At 38.3% G+C, this 15,213-nt stretch overlaps 1 protein-coding gene across 1 annotated transcript in view; it reads left to right on the forward strand.

Annotated features, from left to right (window-relative positions):
* Positions 1-15,213, forward strand: part of TRPA1 (transient receptor potential cation channel subfamily A member 1) — a 51,577-nt gene that overhangs the window by 21,078 nt on the left and 15,286 nt on the right. Inside the window, exons 9-18 of the mRNA XM_077752475.1 lie at positions 1,931-2,030; positions 2,630-2,730; positions 4,078-4,247; positions 4,333-4,497; positions 5,953-6,067; positions 6,967-7,133; positions 8,519-8,612; positions 11,437-11,496; positions 12,013-12,111; positions 14,540-14,610. Of these exons, the coding sequence (XP_077608601.1) occupies positions 1,931-2,030; positions 2,630-2,730; positions 4,078-4,247; positions 4,333-4,497; positions 5,953-6,067; positions 6,967-7,133; positions 8,519-8,612; positions 11,437-11,496; positions 12,013-12,111; positions 14,540-14,610 (1,142 nt within the window). The remainder of the gene's footprint in view (positions 1-1,930; positions 2,031-2,629; positions 2,731-4,077; positions 4,248-4,332; positions 4,498-5,952; positions 6,068-6,966; positions 7,134-8,518; positions 8,613-11,436; positions 11,497-12,012; positions 12,112-14,539; positions 14,611-15,213) is intronic.

Below are 15,213 nucleotides of genomic sequence, written 5' to 3' on the forward strand. Positions count from 1 at the left end.
TTACTATTTACAGTTGGAAAATCAGATAATTACATAATAGATTTTCAAAAATAAGCCAAATTTTACTTTGTTGCTCATCAGCAAAAAAAAAGTTTACAAGAAGATGACCGACACATTTACAAATAGAGTATTTTGTGTACGAATGCATATAATGGCCGGACTTCATTCCTACGAAGTTGGTCAGAAGTACCACAGTGTACTTTCGAGACCTGCATCCGTGTTTTTGGTGTTGGGAGTCGGTGGGGCTGGGTACACAGCAAGCATGGCTCTGTGAAGCGGTCCTGGAGGAGGGTGGGGCCTCGCAGCTCCGCCCACTTGTCCCGCAGAGCAGTGGCCCAGGGAGGCAGGGTGGGCAGTTCCTGTCACTGTTCATGTTCTCTGTCAGCTTCCGCCCCAGCGGCCTCAGCGCCATCTATCAAACAGTGAAAAACTGAGAAACTAAAAATATTGTCCAACGTGTATTACAACTGAAAGCACACAATCTTTTTCATTCTAAGAGGTGTACTCAGCTGACTTTTGAGTTAAATTTTAACAAGTCATTTATACAGATGACTGTATGATGTATGTATTTAAGCCCCACCATATCAGCAATGAATGTAGTTCCATTTATCGTGTTCTGGGGCATTTGTTGTCAATAGCAACTCTTGAAATTGTGATATTTACATAGAGGAATCCTGGAAAGATTCGTTATATGCCATAGTTTTGTCATGTGTGGTTTCCTGCACATGCAGCTGAGTCTTCGCCTGGCAAGGGGACCAGGGCAGAACCTCACTAACCAGTATCAGACATTTGAAGGGGACCCTGGGGCCAGCATCTGTATTCACTGGGTCCCCAAAGAACAGGGAAATATACAGGGTCCAAGTTTAAGCTATTTTATCCCTGCCCAAGAGAAAGAATTCTTCCCATGAATTTTTTTAAGCTTTTGTTTTGGCCCTGTAAAATATAGCAATAACACGTAATGATAAAGATTGACTTATTAACTTAGAATCTACCTATCTATATGATAGGATTTTTAAGTATACATTTTATCAGAAATTTGAGTAAAATTTTACTTTAGGATCTGAATTACTTCAGTTATTTAAGTTCATCTATTTTAGATCAAGTAGATTTTTTTTTAAAGTGAACTATTGTGAATGTTTTAAAAATCACATATCAGGAAATATGGATAATTTTTTATCATGGATATTTTAAAAAATTTCTTTTAATATTTACTTTTGAGAGAGACCAAGTGTGAGCAAGGGAGGGGCAGAGACGGAGACACAGAATCTGAAGCAGGCTCCAGGCTCTGAGCTGTCAGCACAGAACCTGATGTGGGGCTCGAACCCACCAACCGTGGTGGGACAAATTCAGACACTTAACTGACTGAACCACCCAGGTGCCTCTATCATGGATATTTAAAAGCCTTTTCTATATTGAGAACTAAACTATTGCTATAGCTCAGAGGATTTTAGTTTTGTGATTTAGGTAATAACATTGATCTGTCACCAAATGTCATCCAAAAGGTTAACACGTGAGCATAATTTGTTGAAATTATAAAAGGTGCACCTTGGGGCACGTGGGTGGCTCAGTCGGTTAAGCGTCCAACTTCAGCTCAGGTCATGATCTCACAGCTTGTGGGTTTGAGCCCTGTGTCGGACTCTGTGCTGACAGCCAGCCTAGAGCCTGTTTCAGATTCTGTATCTCCCTCTCTCTCTGACCCTTGGCTGCTCATGCACATTCTCTCTCTCTCTCTCAGAGATAAATAAAACATTAAAAAATTTAAAAAATGCCTTGATTTCTGATGTTCCAACATACGGATTATAAGCAAATTTTAGGTAGTTCTATAGTTAGTCATATGCTTGAATTCCTGCCATATATGGACACTTTATTTTAATGAACTAACATCATTTGTAATTTGTAAGTTAATTTGTTCATAAACTCTTCATTTTAGGGAGCAGATATCAATAGCACTGATTCGGAAGGACGTTCTCCACTTATATTAGCATCTGCTTCTGCATCTTGGAATATTGTAAATTTGCTACTGTCTAAAGGTACCATGAGGAACCAAGCCAAACTTTACAACTGCTACTCAATATGATAGTAAACATTTTATGCCACTTATCATGTGCCAAGCATTGGGTCAGGTGCTGTGGATACAAAGATAAATACAATACTTCCCTGTATAGAAAAATTTTCAGTTCAGTAAGGGAGTGATACTTAAAAAGATAATTTTCGAACAGTCACAGGTAACATTTATGTTGCATGTATGCTGTTAAGCATTTTATCATGTGATGTAGGTACTGCAAGTGTCCCCAGCATAGGTACTAACCTGATGTAAAAAGAAGAGAACTATCCCTTTTTTTTTCTTGCTATCTAATCTCTCCATTTTTATATTTTATGCTTTAAAAGGTGAGATCTCATATATTAATGCAACAAATCATATATTCTCTACCCCCCCCCCACACATACACACACATACACAGTAAGGTAAAACCATTTTAAATATAGCTTTTTTTTTTTATAAATAAAGTTTCCTATCAGTTAATGGTGACAAAGTTTTAATTAAAAAATCTTTAATTTCCTTAACTTGAAAATCCACCATAGGTCATGCTTTAAATAAATGAGTAGAAGTTATATTGTGTTTTTTTAGGTGCCCGTGTAGACATAAAAGACCATCTTGGACGTAATTTTTTGCATTTCACTGTACAGCAACCTTATGGATTAAAAAATCTGCAACCTGAGTTTATGCAGGTAATAGATATGTATGTGGATTTACATAAACCAAGTTGGATTCAGGTAATATAGATTTCCATAAATGGAGTTGGGTAAAATGATTTTGCTTAAAATGGTTTTTATTAGTATGAAGTCTGATTCTGGAATTTAAAAATTATTTTAAAATAAAAATTCCGTATTTGAATATTTATAACACAGTGGTGATGATTATGATAATATATTTCATTAAGGTTGAATTTTTCAAGTTACAGAGGTTTCCGATATTCCCCATCTATTTTGTCTTTAGATTTATTTATTTATTTTGAGAGAGAGAGGATCCCAAGCAGGCTCCTCAGCACCAGCATTGAGCCCAAATGTGGGGCGCTAACCCACAAACCATGAGATTATGCCCTGAGCCAAAGTCAAGATTTGGACGCTTAACTGACTAAGCCACCCAGGTTCCCTCCCTATATCCTCCTCTATAATTCAGCTTTCTATCAGTCTTTTAACCGTTACAAATTGCATATCAGTAGTAAAGGCAAGTATATGAGTAAATTCGCGATACTTCATCATCAATTAAGATGCTTCAGTGCTTGGGTGGCTCAGTCACTTAAGCATGCGACTCTCGATTTTGGTTCAGATCATGATCTCAGGTTTTATGGAATCCAGCCCTGCCTGGGGCTCTGCGCTGGCAAAGCGAAACCTGCTTAAGATCCTCTCTCCCCCTCTCTTTCTGCCCCTCTCCGCTCATGCTTGCTCTCTCTCTCAAAATAAATATTAAAAAAAATTGAAAAACTATTCAACGTATTTGTATTCCTCATTTTGAGAGACAGAGCATGAGCAGGGGAGGGGCAGAGAGACAGAGAGATACAGAACGCGAAGCAGGCTCCAGGCTCTCTGTGCTTTCAGCACAGAGCCTGACATGGGGCTCAAACTCACAAACCATGAGATCATAATCTGAGATGAAGTCTGATGCTTAACCGACTGAGCCACCCAGGCACCCCTAAAGTAAACCTAATTTTAATGTCTCATCCCTTTTGTCTAATAGAACACATTAGCATTAAGTTCTTAACTGTTATTTGGGAGAAATAAGTGAAAGGACGGCTGACGAGGGTGGCCTGTAGCAATGCTGGGTTGAATATGTTAAGGACACTTCTTGTTCTTAGGACTTCGCAGAACCTTTAAAATGGTAACAGACATTTTAGGGAGACAGAGCATGCAGCATCATCCTAATGTATTTTTCTCTAGTACCTTTAAGTTATTTATATTTTTGCCCTCAAGGTATACATATTGACCTTTGTTGGAAAATACTGTCCTACAAGATAGTTTAAAAGATACTATATGAGCTTGAGAACAGTTATATTCAGAATATTAATTTTTCCATAGATGCAACATATTAAAAAGCTGGTAATGGATGAAGATGATGACGGGTGTACTCCTCTACATTATGCATGTAGACACGGGATTCCTGTCTCTGTAAATAACCTCCTTGACTTTAATGTGTCCATTCGTTCCAAAAGCAAAGATAAGAAATCACCCTTACATTTTGCAGCCAGGTAGGGGTCCATTTATGTGACATATGAGCATGCCTTCTTTCTGTTTATTATTTGCTTTGAAAATATGAAACCTACTTTTTTCAAGTTATGGGCGTATCAACACCTGCCGGAGGCTTCTGGAAGGTATGAGTGATACGAGACTTTTGAATGAAGGTGACCTCCATGGAATGACACCTCTGCATCTGGCTGCGAAAAATGGGCATGATAAAGTGGTTCAGCTTCTTCTAAAAAAGGGTGCATTATTTCTCAGGTAAGGATAAGTGACCAGAATATTTATTATTTTTAACCAACCATTTTCTGGTTGTTTTCTATTTTTTAATTATATCTAACTTTCTGTCTCACTAAGTGCTTTTGTCCATCTTATTTAATCTTCAGAACATACATGATTTTTCATATATTGAGCGGGATGTCGGTATTATTTCTGGTTAACAAAGACATCAAGGCTTATTGATCTGAAGACTTCATTTGAGGTCACAGAATAAGGGGTTTGGTGCAGTGTAGTTTGAACCACAGTTCTTCATATTTTGCTTCATCATGCTACCATCCTTTTATGCAGATACACGTACACATACACCCCACACAAATTCAAGGACTTTGCATTCCATCTATGGATGATGGACATGAAAATCTCCCTTTATGCTACAACACGAAACATGAAGTATTCCTGAATTTCATTATACATAAAGAAGTCTAACACAAGGAGCAAAAACAAATTAAAATAATTAAACATAATAAGAAGGTAGCATAATTAAAATGACATCTTCGTAAAAAGCTAAGTTTGTAGAAGTGTGAGCTATCTTCTGATTTTACCAACATGGAAGCAAAGAGCTAATGTTTTGATACGGTAATGCTACATACATTTCTGGATCAGAGCACCAGTCCTGCAAAGTAGGGCTGCAGCTGAGAAGTCAATGCTCTGCTTAGGTCCTTGCCTTCAAGGGACACCAGGCAGCAGACACGCACAGGGGACCCCAAGTAGATGCAGACCAGAGACTTGTTCCTTAGATGCCTCATAACTGAAATGGTGAGGTGGCCCTTGCACCCTAAAATAGGTGCTCACTAGCATTGAAATTAAATTGTCAGGATCTCACACTTTCTTTTTCATCTGTAATTTGGAAGAATGACAAGCCTTCATTGTATTTACATCTTGAATTTTTGTGAAAAAGGACGTTTTCCAAAGGGATTAATAAGCATCTTTGAGAGCACTGGAGGAAGAGTCTTGAACTCTTAGAAACAGAAGTAGCATTAAGCTAAGCATTTTAAGGCCATGTATTGTATTATTAGCAGCAGCAGCAATAATTAGTGGCCGTGAAGACTAATAACCACCATCATGGAAAATTTTTGATTCAATATTCAATGAAAGAATTAAACAAGATTTAAAGTAGTGTGTATAAGTACATTATGCTCTTGAAAAAATATGTATGTTTCAAGTTTCACCTACTCCCAGATGTTTGATGTGTTTCTATACTTTTATATTAATCTAAATTAAAAAATACATGTGAATCACATTATTGGAAGATTACTTAAGACCATTAGGCTTGAAGTTAGCTCATTTTTTAGAAATATGTAATACATATTTAGTTGCTAGAACTCAGATATGCATTTATTTTTTGTAATCATCAGACTCACCTTTCGCATGGGTGGCATCGCTTCCCACGATTTATCTGAGAAGTGAATGAACAGTCCTTTCCTAACTCTTTCACAGTGACCACAGTGGCTGGACTGCTTTGCATCATGCTTCCTTGGGCGGGTACACTCAGACCATGAAGGTCATTCTTGACACTAACACGAAGTGCACAGATCGGCTAGATGAAGAAGGGGTACGTACTGTGTTCTTCATACCTACCCGAAGTCTTGGCATAGAAGACCCTTCCAAAATTGCAAGAAAGCTTCCTTTCCAGCCACTTTTTTTCCTTCCTTGCTGCATTCATACTCTCTTACTGGGTTCTTACTCTGCAGACACTGAGAGTGAGGAATGAGTAAGGGGAACAGAATGAGGAGGATGCCAACAGGTAGGTACATGTCGGGGACACCTCTAGAGTCTCACAGACTCCACAGGCCCATGTAGATTGATGAAAAGATTTTCACTACTCCGTGGTGAACTGAGAAAAATGAAGAGGTTAGGGGTAAGTTTTCATATAACTAAGTGTATTTGATTTAAGGACTATCCTTTATTCTGCTATTACGTGCTCCCTCTTTTTATGGAATTAAAATTCACACTTTTTGATGAAACAATAGAGAAAGAAGGTTATTACTGCTTTTTAAAATGTCTTTATGTAGCAAATTAAAGATTGGCAACCTTATGCCAATTTCTGATTTTTTAAAAATGTCACAAACCTACAAACACCCAGCATCTGGAAATCCTTGCTGTACTAAGACAAGAAACCTCTTAGAAGTATTTTGTGTTCACTTCAACATCTTTACCAGAAAATTTGTCATTTGTCCCTTGTGGAATCATCTTAATACAAAAACAAAGTAAAAAACCACTTGGAATTCCGTACGCACACACGCACACACATGCACGCACCATGTTTAAACTATAAACTCATTGTCTGATGCTTGATTCTGAATACTGGTTTTAAATTTTATGTATTTTGGTATTAAATACCTGGATTTGTTAATAATTTATTTTAAGCAGTTCAAAGATGAAAGTGGTAAAGTAGCCAAAGGATGACTAACTGTCGTCACTGGATTTTCTGTGTCCTGTTCTCTCTAAAAGAACACCGCGCTTCACTTTGCTGCGAGTGAAGGCCACGCCAAAGCCGTTGCGCTTCTTCTCAGTTATGATGCTGACATTGTCCTGAACAAGCAGCAGGCCTCCTTTCTGCATGTTGCAATTCACAATAAGAGGAAGGACGTGGTTCTTACAACCATCAAGAACAAAAGGTATGTCTATCCCACTGTCATTTAGGGATTCATAACCTTAGAAGAAATAGAAAAAGAGTAAGTTTCAGCTGTTAGTCAACATTTCTTAAATGTCAGTCATTAATTTAAAATTTTTAATGTACTCTTTTAAGTAACAGACATGTTACTTAACCTCCCTGGTTTTTGGTTTCCATTTCCAAATCATGGGAGCATAGATCACCTTCATAACACTTATGTGAGACTCATGGGGTTCAGGCATGGGTAGTGTCTGGCACCATGGTCATTGTCTAGCACACTCTTCCCTGCTCAGCCCGAATCTGCCCTACCCTCTCTTGCCAACAGAAATGTGAAAACTGGATGTTGGTGAAAATCCTCTCCAGGGTAGATCCATGTTGTTACTAGGGCCATCGATTGGAATTTCCCTTAACACATGACCTTTTGTGGTTGTGGGGTTTTAAACCATATTTTAAGGAGTTTTACTGTAAAGTTGGGGGGTAGTTTGTCCTAGCTTTTGTACACACACTTTTCTATGTACATAATCACAGATACGCTCAAGGGCCTAGTATCACCCAGTCGTGGACACAGAGGAGAACCATTTCATTTTTAAGACAGAGCAAGCCTGTGTTTTCAAGCATGGGCAATCTCCAGATCCATGCACCCTCCCCCATGATTATTCCTTTGAAATTCTAGCCAATGCACGTGTGCCAGCAGAAGTTTTCTACTGATTATGGAGATATTCTAGATGGATTTTACTGATAGGGTTAACAGAAAGTTTGGCTACTTTTTCGAAGTAGTCTTCTATGACATAGATAGGGTCTTGAACGTAAATGGTCTCTTCTCTACTTCCTGTGGGAGATTTGTTTCCTCCTTGGTATCTTAGGCATCTTCTTATCATGTCCAACCAAATGGCAGGGAAGAAAGGAGCAGACTCTGTAATCTCCTGGTGGAATCCATGCTTATTATCATACTTGACACATGTTATTTTCTAGTTTAATTCAACACATGATTATATACGTGGATTAAACATTAAATATGTGTTCAGTACTATGTTGTTATTGTATATATGTGAATGTGATTGTCTCTACCCAGCATGACCAGCTCATACTATTTCATGATTTCAGGAGGAAAAGAAAGTAAAAGCTTACCTTTTTTTAGAAGGTATTTAGAGAAAGAGAACATTGATTATAACAGCCATCCTGGAATTTGCTCACATTTCTGATTCCCATTAATGAACAAGGACCCTGTTAATGGTCTGATCTTGATTCACATATTGGTTCCCCTGGAACAAATTCAGGTTTTTCCTAAGGGTATAATCTTGAATTTCAACTGGCAGCTTTGTTGTGTAGAACAGAAGGATTAAGACTTGTGATTGTTTCATTACTATCACCGTTGTTATTTTTTTACAGATGGGAAGAATGCCTTAAGGTTTTTAGTCATTATTCTCCAAGCAATAAATGTCCAGTTATAGAAATGGTGGAATACCTCCCTGAATGCATGAAGGTAAGCCCTCCAGACAAAACTGCTTCTGGGTATATGCTTGGCATATAATATGAGGATTTACTGCTGTAATCACAGTGTAAATAATTGTAATTTTCATATTTAAAGTAAAGTTTTTAGTTTTCAATAGGCTGTCAGTCAGGGAAGTTAACCAACAAGTGTTTACTTGGATCAAAGAATGCTATTAATTTTTATGTGGAATAGAGGAATGCGTGGTTAACATTTTTTTATTCAAATAATCCAAATCTAGAGCAGAGACTACTAACGGAGGTTGCTGGTGGATTAAAGCCTCCAGGTGGTTTTGGGGGGCATGTATGTTATTGTTTTCAAATCTGCATTTGTTGTTCACATTTGAAACCAATATGCCTCTCTTAAGGATCCAGATATCTGGCTTCCTGTAGAAATCAGATCTGGTGAGGCAGAAACTTCCGGGCGAGGAGCAGCTACTTCCTTTAGATGGGGCAAGCACTCTCCCACTTGGTCATCCCGCCTCTTCCTTGTGTACACTCAGTCTCATGCCTACTGTTTGTTGCCATCCGTGTATTGTCATTTTGGTGCCATTGCCCTCCTTGTGGCTGAGATATTTCTCTATATATGCCTCTATCCAAACTGTAAAGACAGACACCAGGCCTAGGAGAGCCAGCATTTCAAAAACAGTGGAAAAGAGCTCCTAAGGCTGGCACAGTTCATTCATTTATGCTACCTCCCTGGCCTCTGTGGACCTCCAAGTGTGTGATTCTCCGTGCTAGACTGAGCATATGCCCAGCACGTGACTGGACTTCCACTACAAGAGAAACACCCATGAACTGTTGAGCAAGTGCGTGTTTAAGGATGCAGGTCAAAACCTCCTGAGAAGGCGGATATTTGAAGATTGGGACAGATATAGAATAATAGAAAAAAAAGATGACTTTGGATGTCATTTAGAGGGAAAAATATATTTAAATATTGGAAGAGGCAGTGAGACATAGTAAAATGGGGCCATAGGGACAGATTTGGAGCCTGAGGGTCCCGGGACTTAGTCCTGGCTCTGCCCCTTGCTGTGCTTTGAGTCATCTCCTCTCTGAACTTCATTTTCTGCTTATCTCTAAACAAGTGATGCTGATACTGATCTTACATAGTGATTACAAAATGTAGAGGCAAATATATGAAGTATTCTGAAAGGTGCTTGGCACATGTTATACAACCTACTATTTTTATACTGGTTGTTTGGTTATTAGTACTGCAGCTACTCACACGTAACTGTTTTTATTTGTCGTAAGCACTCAGCATGTGCTAAGTACTTCACGTGCAATTTTTTCTTTATAATATCCAATAGAAATTGGAGCCAGTCCAGTTCATGGATTAGCATTTCAGGTAATTAAATTTCGTTAAAGGGCATAGAAATATTCAGGATTGAAAATGATCTCAGAATTTCTTAATTATTCCAGTTGTTGGAATCTGTCCTAATGAACAGAGATACAGACATATTTATATATAGTAATGTTTTATGTAGCATTAATAATAGTAAAAAGTATGTTAGAAATATTCACATATAGAAAACATGGAGAAGAACTTAGAGATTATACCAAAATGTTAGTAAGAATTACCACAATTGTGGGATCATGATTAGTTTTTCTTCTTTATATTTTCTAGTTTTCTATAATTTCCTTGTATTTTAGTATTGTGCATTTGTCCTTACATAGGGAAACTGGAAGATCTTTTAGTTTAGCCTCACATCACACATTTGAATAATGTACATAATCCCTCTCCATGTATTTCCACTTGCCCTTCTGTAGTCTCTGCTGATTATTACAAAGTTCTCAAACAGTCTCAGACCTGCCTTTCTGGTTCTACTTTGCACAGTGCTACTGTCTAGTTTTGTCTTTATTTCTCATGGTGCCTTTTACGATCCTTAGTATCACTGCCTGGTCACCAACAGAGACTGAAAAATTTTTAAGTCCCTCTGGGTGCTTGAGACTAGCCAGGACAGCAGTGCCCTCCCAGTGGGGCCTGGGTCCCTGTTTCTCTCCTTCAGAAGAGGAGGTCCTCTACCCTTTCTTCTTGCAGGTGAGGTTGACCAGCTGCCCCAGGAGTTGTGGGGGACACACTGGTGAAATCATCTGGGGCTTTGTGTCCAGATCCTGCTCCAGGAGAACAACCCGCCTGCCAGTATTTCTTTCCTGGGATGATGAAGTTGGGCCACCAGAAAGGTGTCAACACACAGATTGGGGGTGACTACAATAGTTTATGTTAACAGGGACCCCACACAAATATTTGTCCCTACGTGTCCGCCACATAGAGGTGGCTGTAATGAACCCTTAAGAGTTCTTTCCTTTTCTCAAGCACCTAGACAGCCTTCAGTATTTCTCTATTTAACCTCTGTCCGTCACTATGCAGTTCATGCTGCTCTGGGCGAATACTTTGTCAGTGTTGTTCAGCAGGTGAGGACAGAAACCAACACAATACTCCATGCTTGAGCAGGATAGAAGATGAGACCTACATGGAGCCAAAGAATCCTTTATAAGCTGTATACTCTAGAAGGCCAGAAAGACATTAAATTTTGGGTAAAACTAATGAAATATTTTTGATTCAAATTTTAGTAAATGCAGTTTCATTCTTAGGCAGATTTTTTGGAATCACTTAGTATCTGAGTCATATGGTAGTAGTTGAAAACTTCATATTTTAAACTTTGTTCCTGAATGATGTGGATTATAATTTCTTTTTGAAGTACTGGAAATAAATGAAGGGGACAGGGGAATATCTTGGGTATAATTTTAGAAATGGGATCAAATCCCATCTCTTATGTAGTCTTCTGACCAGTATCTTAGCCCTATTTTCTCTCTAAAAGGTCCTTTTGGATTGCTGCATGGTACCCTCCACAGGAGACAAGTCCTGCCAAGACTATTATGTAAGTTTGTTTTATCACAGTCATTTGAAGTTTATTTTATTGTAACTATTTAATGAATATTAAAAACAATGTTACTAGAGTTCCACAGTCTCAGAAGATGGTAATTATTATCTTCATTTGTCCTATTATTATATCACCTGCTTATGAGACTATTTTTCCTTGGTTTTCTCCCAATATTTTAATTGTTTCTAATAGTAGTATTTAGGGTTGTTTCTAGTCTTTGTATTTTCTTGGGTAGTACTGACCTGAAGAATGAAATTCCAAAGACCTAAGTGAGCTTTTGAGAATTCATCGTCTTTCATGGCTATGGGTTATAGAAGGCTAAGTAATAGCCTTTTAGGATATTTTATTTTGAAAATAAGATGAAATAAGCTACATTTCTTAAGACAAATGACTCAATTTTATTTGAAGTACTTAATTTTCATTAGAATTATAGACTTACGTATTTGATTTGTCAAGACCTACTTTGGGGTATATACTAGGCTGTTAATGTTTTAAAAAATGTGTCTTCCATAGATCGCGTATAATTTCAGATATCTTCAGTGTCCGTTAGAATTTACCAAGAAAGGAACATCTGCACAGGATGTTACGTATGAGCCTCTTACAACCCTCAATGTAAGTCCAGTGTCTTAGTTATCTGGGTAGTTTCTACATGGGTTCTGTGTGTTGGTATATTTCCAGGGAGGGGCCTGGAGAGAATTCCACATGAATAGTTTGATGTTTCTCTCCGCCAAGTGTCCTAACCCCTTATTTTTTAGTAAAGAAAGCAGTCATTTTCCACAATTGCTTAAATTTAGTAAAGTTCTACACTCTTAATCACTTTAGTTCTGATGGTCATGTTAAACTGGCTTCAGCCAAAATCTAATAAACTATGGACAGCATAGGCTGACAGTCAGTGCTTACTCCCCACCTCCATCCACCGAAATATAGACATATATATTAAGAGTTTCCTCCATGCAAGCCACAGGAAAATGGAGGAGTAACATTTTACAGTCATAGATTCTAAGTTCAGCCAACCACTGGGCTCCACAGTAAACTCTGATCTTTCAGAAACTCTTTGATCCTCCTGGAGGAGAGATTCCAATCTGAAAGCAGGCCCAACATGCACAGTATGGACCCAAAATGCCCAAGAGACTTAAGACCAAGCCAGCTCTTATTCCAAAGTAGACTTCTACATTTCCAGCAGATGGGACAATAAAAGCCATGCAAATGATTCACTGCAGTCTAAATCAAATAAATAACTGAGGACGAAAGAGGTCACTGATGAGTGGGATCCTGGTCCAAAAGGAGAGCGCTACTAGTGTCAACAGGTTGCGGCCACATGGGAATTGCAGCCCAGCCCTCTGTGCAAGCAAAAGAAAACCTATTTGAAGGCGATTTCCAAACTGTGGTCTAGGGTCTATATCTGTGTTGTCTAATACGGTAAACACTAGCCACTTAAAATTCAAATGTGACTACTTAAAATTCAAATTGAGTAAAATTAAAAGTTTCTTCATTTGCGTAGCCACATTTTAAGTGCTCAGTAGACTATGTGCTTTGTGGCTCTCATTGAACAACACAAATAGAGGACATTTCCATCATTGCAGAAAGTTCTATTGGACAGTACTGGTCCAGACCAATTGGGAATTTTCATTCACTTTAAATGAATTCATTTCCCTACATGGAAGCCTTTGATACACCATGGTAACAACCATCACCTTAAGTGGTCTCTAGAAGGCTTACTGAGTGCCTGGAATGGGCGGATATGGAGTCCTATGGATTTTATGCCCACAAGGTTAGCCGGGGAAACTAACTCTCACGTTGGCTCTATGCAAAGCATTGTAGCTCCGCAGGATTATGTTATGTTTTGCAGTTGTTGTTATAGCCAAGTGACCTAAAAGTAACTATACTGTAGCTATACTTGGGAGAATTTTTGTGTATGTATGTGGAGGTTTTTAAATTGTAACTTGAAGAATAGGCAATACTTCTACCAGAGTTTATTGTTTCCACCAGCAGAATAAGAATAGGAGGAAATAAAATCCTTGTGGTTTCTAAAAGGAAATAGGCTTTATAGATTCAGAATAATTTATAGGAAGTGAGCTTGCTTGAATACATACGCCTCCCTTAGTGGATGACTTTTGGTATGATTGAATAGTGGCTTAATAACAACAAATCTCTCCTCATTATGGTTCTTCTGGAAGGAGAGCTGGTCTTCCACCGGAAACTATTGTGCACAGAAGTCCGAGAGACTGCATGGACCTGTCAGTGCTTATTAGATTCAGGCAAGACAGAAACCAACCCCTTGGGCAGCTCCCTGCAAAGTTAGGACATTCCACACCTTGCTTTCCTCTTCAGGTGGAAGCGGTGTTGGGAGAGGGGCTATGGCGAGTAAACACCATGAATTTTCCTACTGTCTTTGATGTGGTTCTTCTTGGCTACAGGTTCACTTGGGGTACAGGAACCTCTTAACTGGTTTTTGTATTTCTCACAAAGGCAGTTGGTCCAGAATTACTGTTAAGTTGATGTATCTTGTCTCCATGGGCACAGAATGGTCTGGGACTTCCTATTCTACATCTTGCTGACATCACTTCCTCTATGTATTTCTTGAATAATTAAAAATTAATTTTAAAATAGATACAGTTCCCAATAATTTATGAAAACTTAATAATCTACAAGCTAATTTAATCACTATTTATGTGTACTCTACTATTTAAAATCCTTCTAGAAAAATAAACTTGAGCTTCTTCAAGGAAAGAATAAGAGTGTAGCTCTTATTTATTTTTAATATCCTTTCCAGTTGTAACTTTGCATAAGATTAAAGTGCTTATTCTATATAAACTAGTGAGAAATTGAGAGAGACAAAATGAATCAAGTAAGTGCATCTGTATAAAATGGTTCTCTCTAACTTGTGTTTTTTTTAAAACACATTGATAGTTTTTGATTTTTCAAATTTTCATAAAGTGTTACTTTTATAATAAAGTTATAAAACCAGCAAACAGAAATCTTAGTTGGTACTTAATAGTTTGCTATGATTTAGTTTTATTGATCTTTCCTTATTTCTCAGGCAATGGTACAACATAACCGCATAGAGCTTCTCAACCATCCTGTATGTAAAGAATATTTACTTACAAAATGGTAGGTATTAAGCAGGATGTATTTATGTATGTATGTATTTTTAAAAGAGAGACAGAGTAAGCAAGTAGGGGAGGGGCAGAGAGAGAATTCCAAGTAGGCTCTGCATTGTCAGCACGGAGCCTGATGCGGGGCTTGAACCCAGGAACGATTAGATCATGACCTGAGCTAAAATCAGTGGTCAGATGCTTAACCACCTGAACCACCCAGGTGCTCCAAGTAGGATTTCTTTTTTTTTTTTTTAATTTTTTTAATAGCTTATTTATTTTTGAGACAGAGACAGAGCATGAGCAGGGGAGGGGCAGAGAGAGAGGGAGACACGGAATCTGAAACAGGCTCCAGGCTCTGAGCTGCCAGCACAGAACCCGATGCGGGGCTCGGACCAATGAAACATGAGATCATGACCTGAGCCGAAGTTGGATGCTTAACCGACTGAGCCACCCAGGCGCCCCCATATTTCTTTTAAATAATGTCATCATTAAGTTTATTTAAATTCTTTTAAATAATGTATTTTAGATTTTTTTAAGTTTATTTATTTTGAGAGAGAGAGGTGTGGGATGGGGGCAGTCCCCTGTCCACACAGTCAGACTGGAGCCCTACATGGGG

The sequence above is a fragment of the Crocuta crocuta genome, unplaced genomic scaffold, assembly GCF_008692635.1.
Source record: "Crocuta crocuta isolate KB4526 unplaced genomic scaffold, BGI_CrCroc_1.0 scaffold141, whole genome shotgun sequence".
Classification (NCBI taxonomy): Eukaryota; Metazoa; Chordata; class Mammalia; order Carnivora; family Hyaenidae; genus Crocuta; species Crocuta crocuta.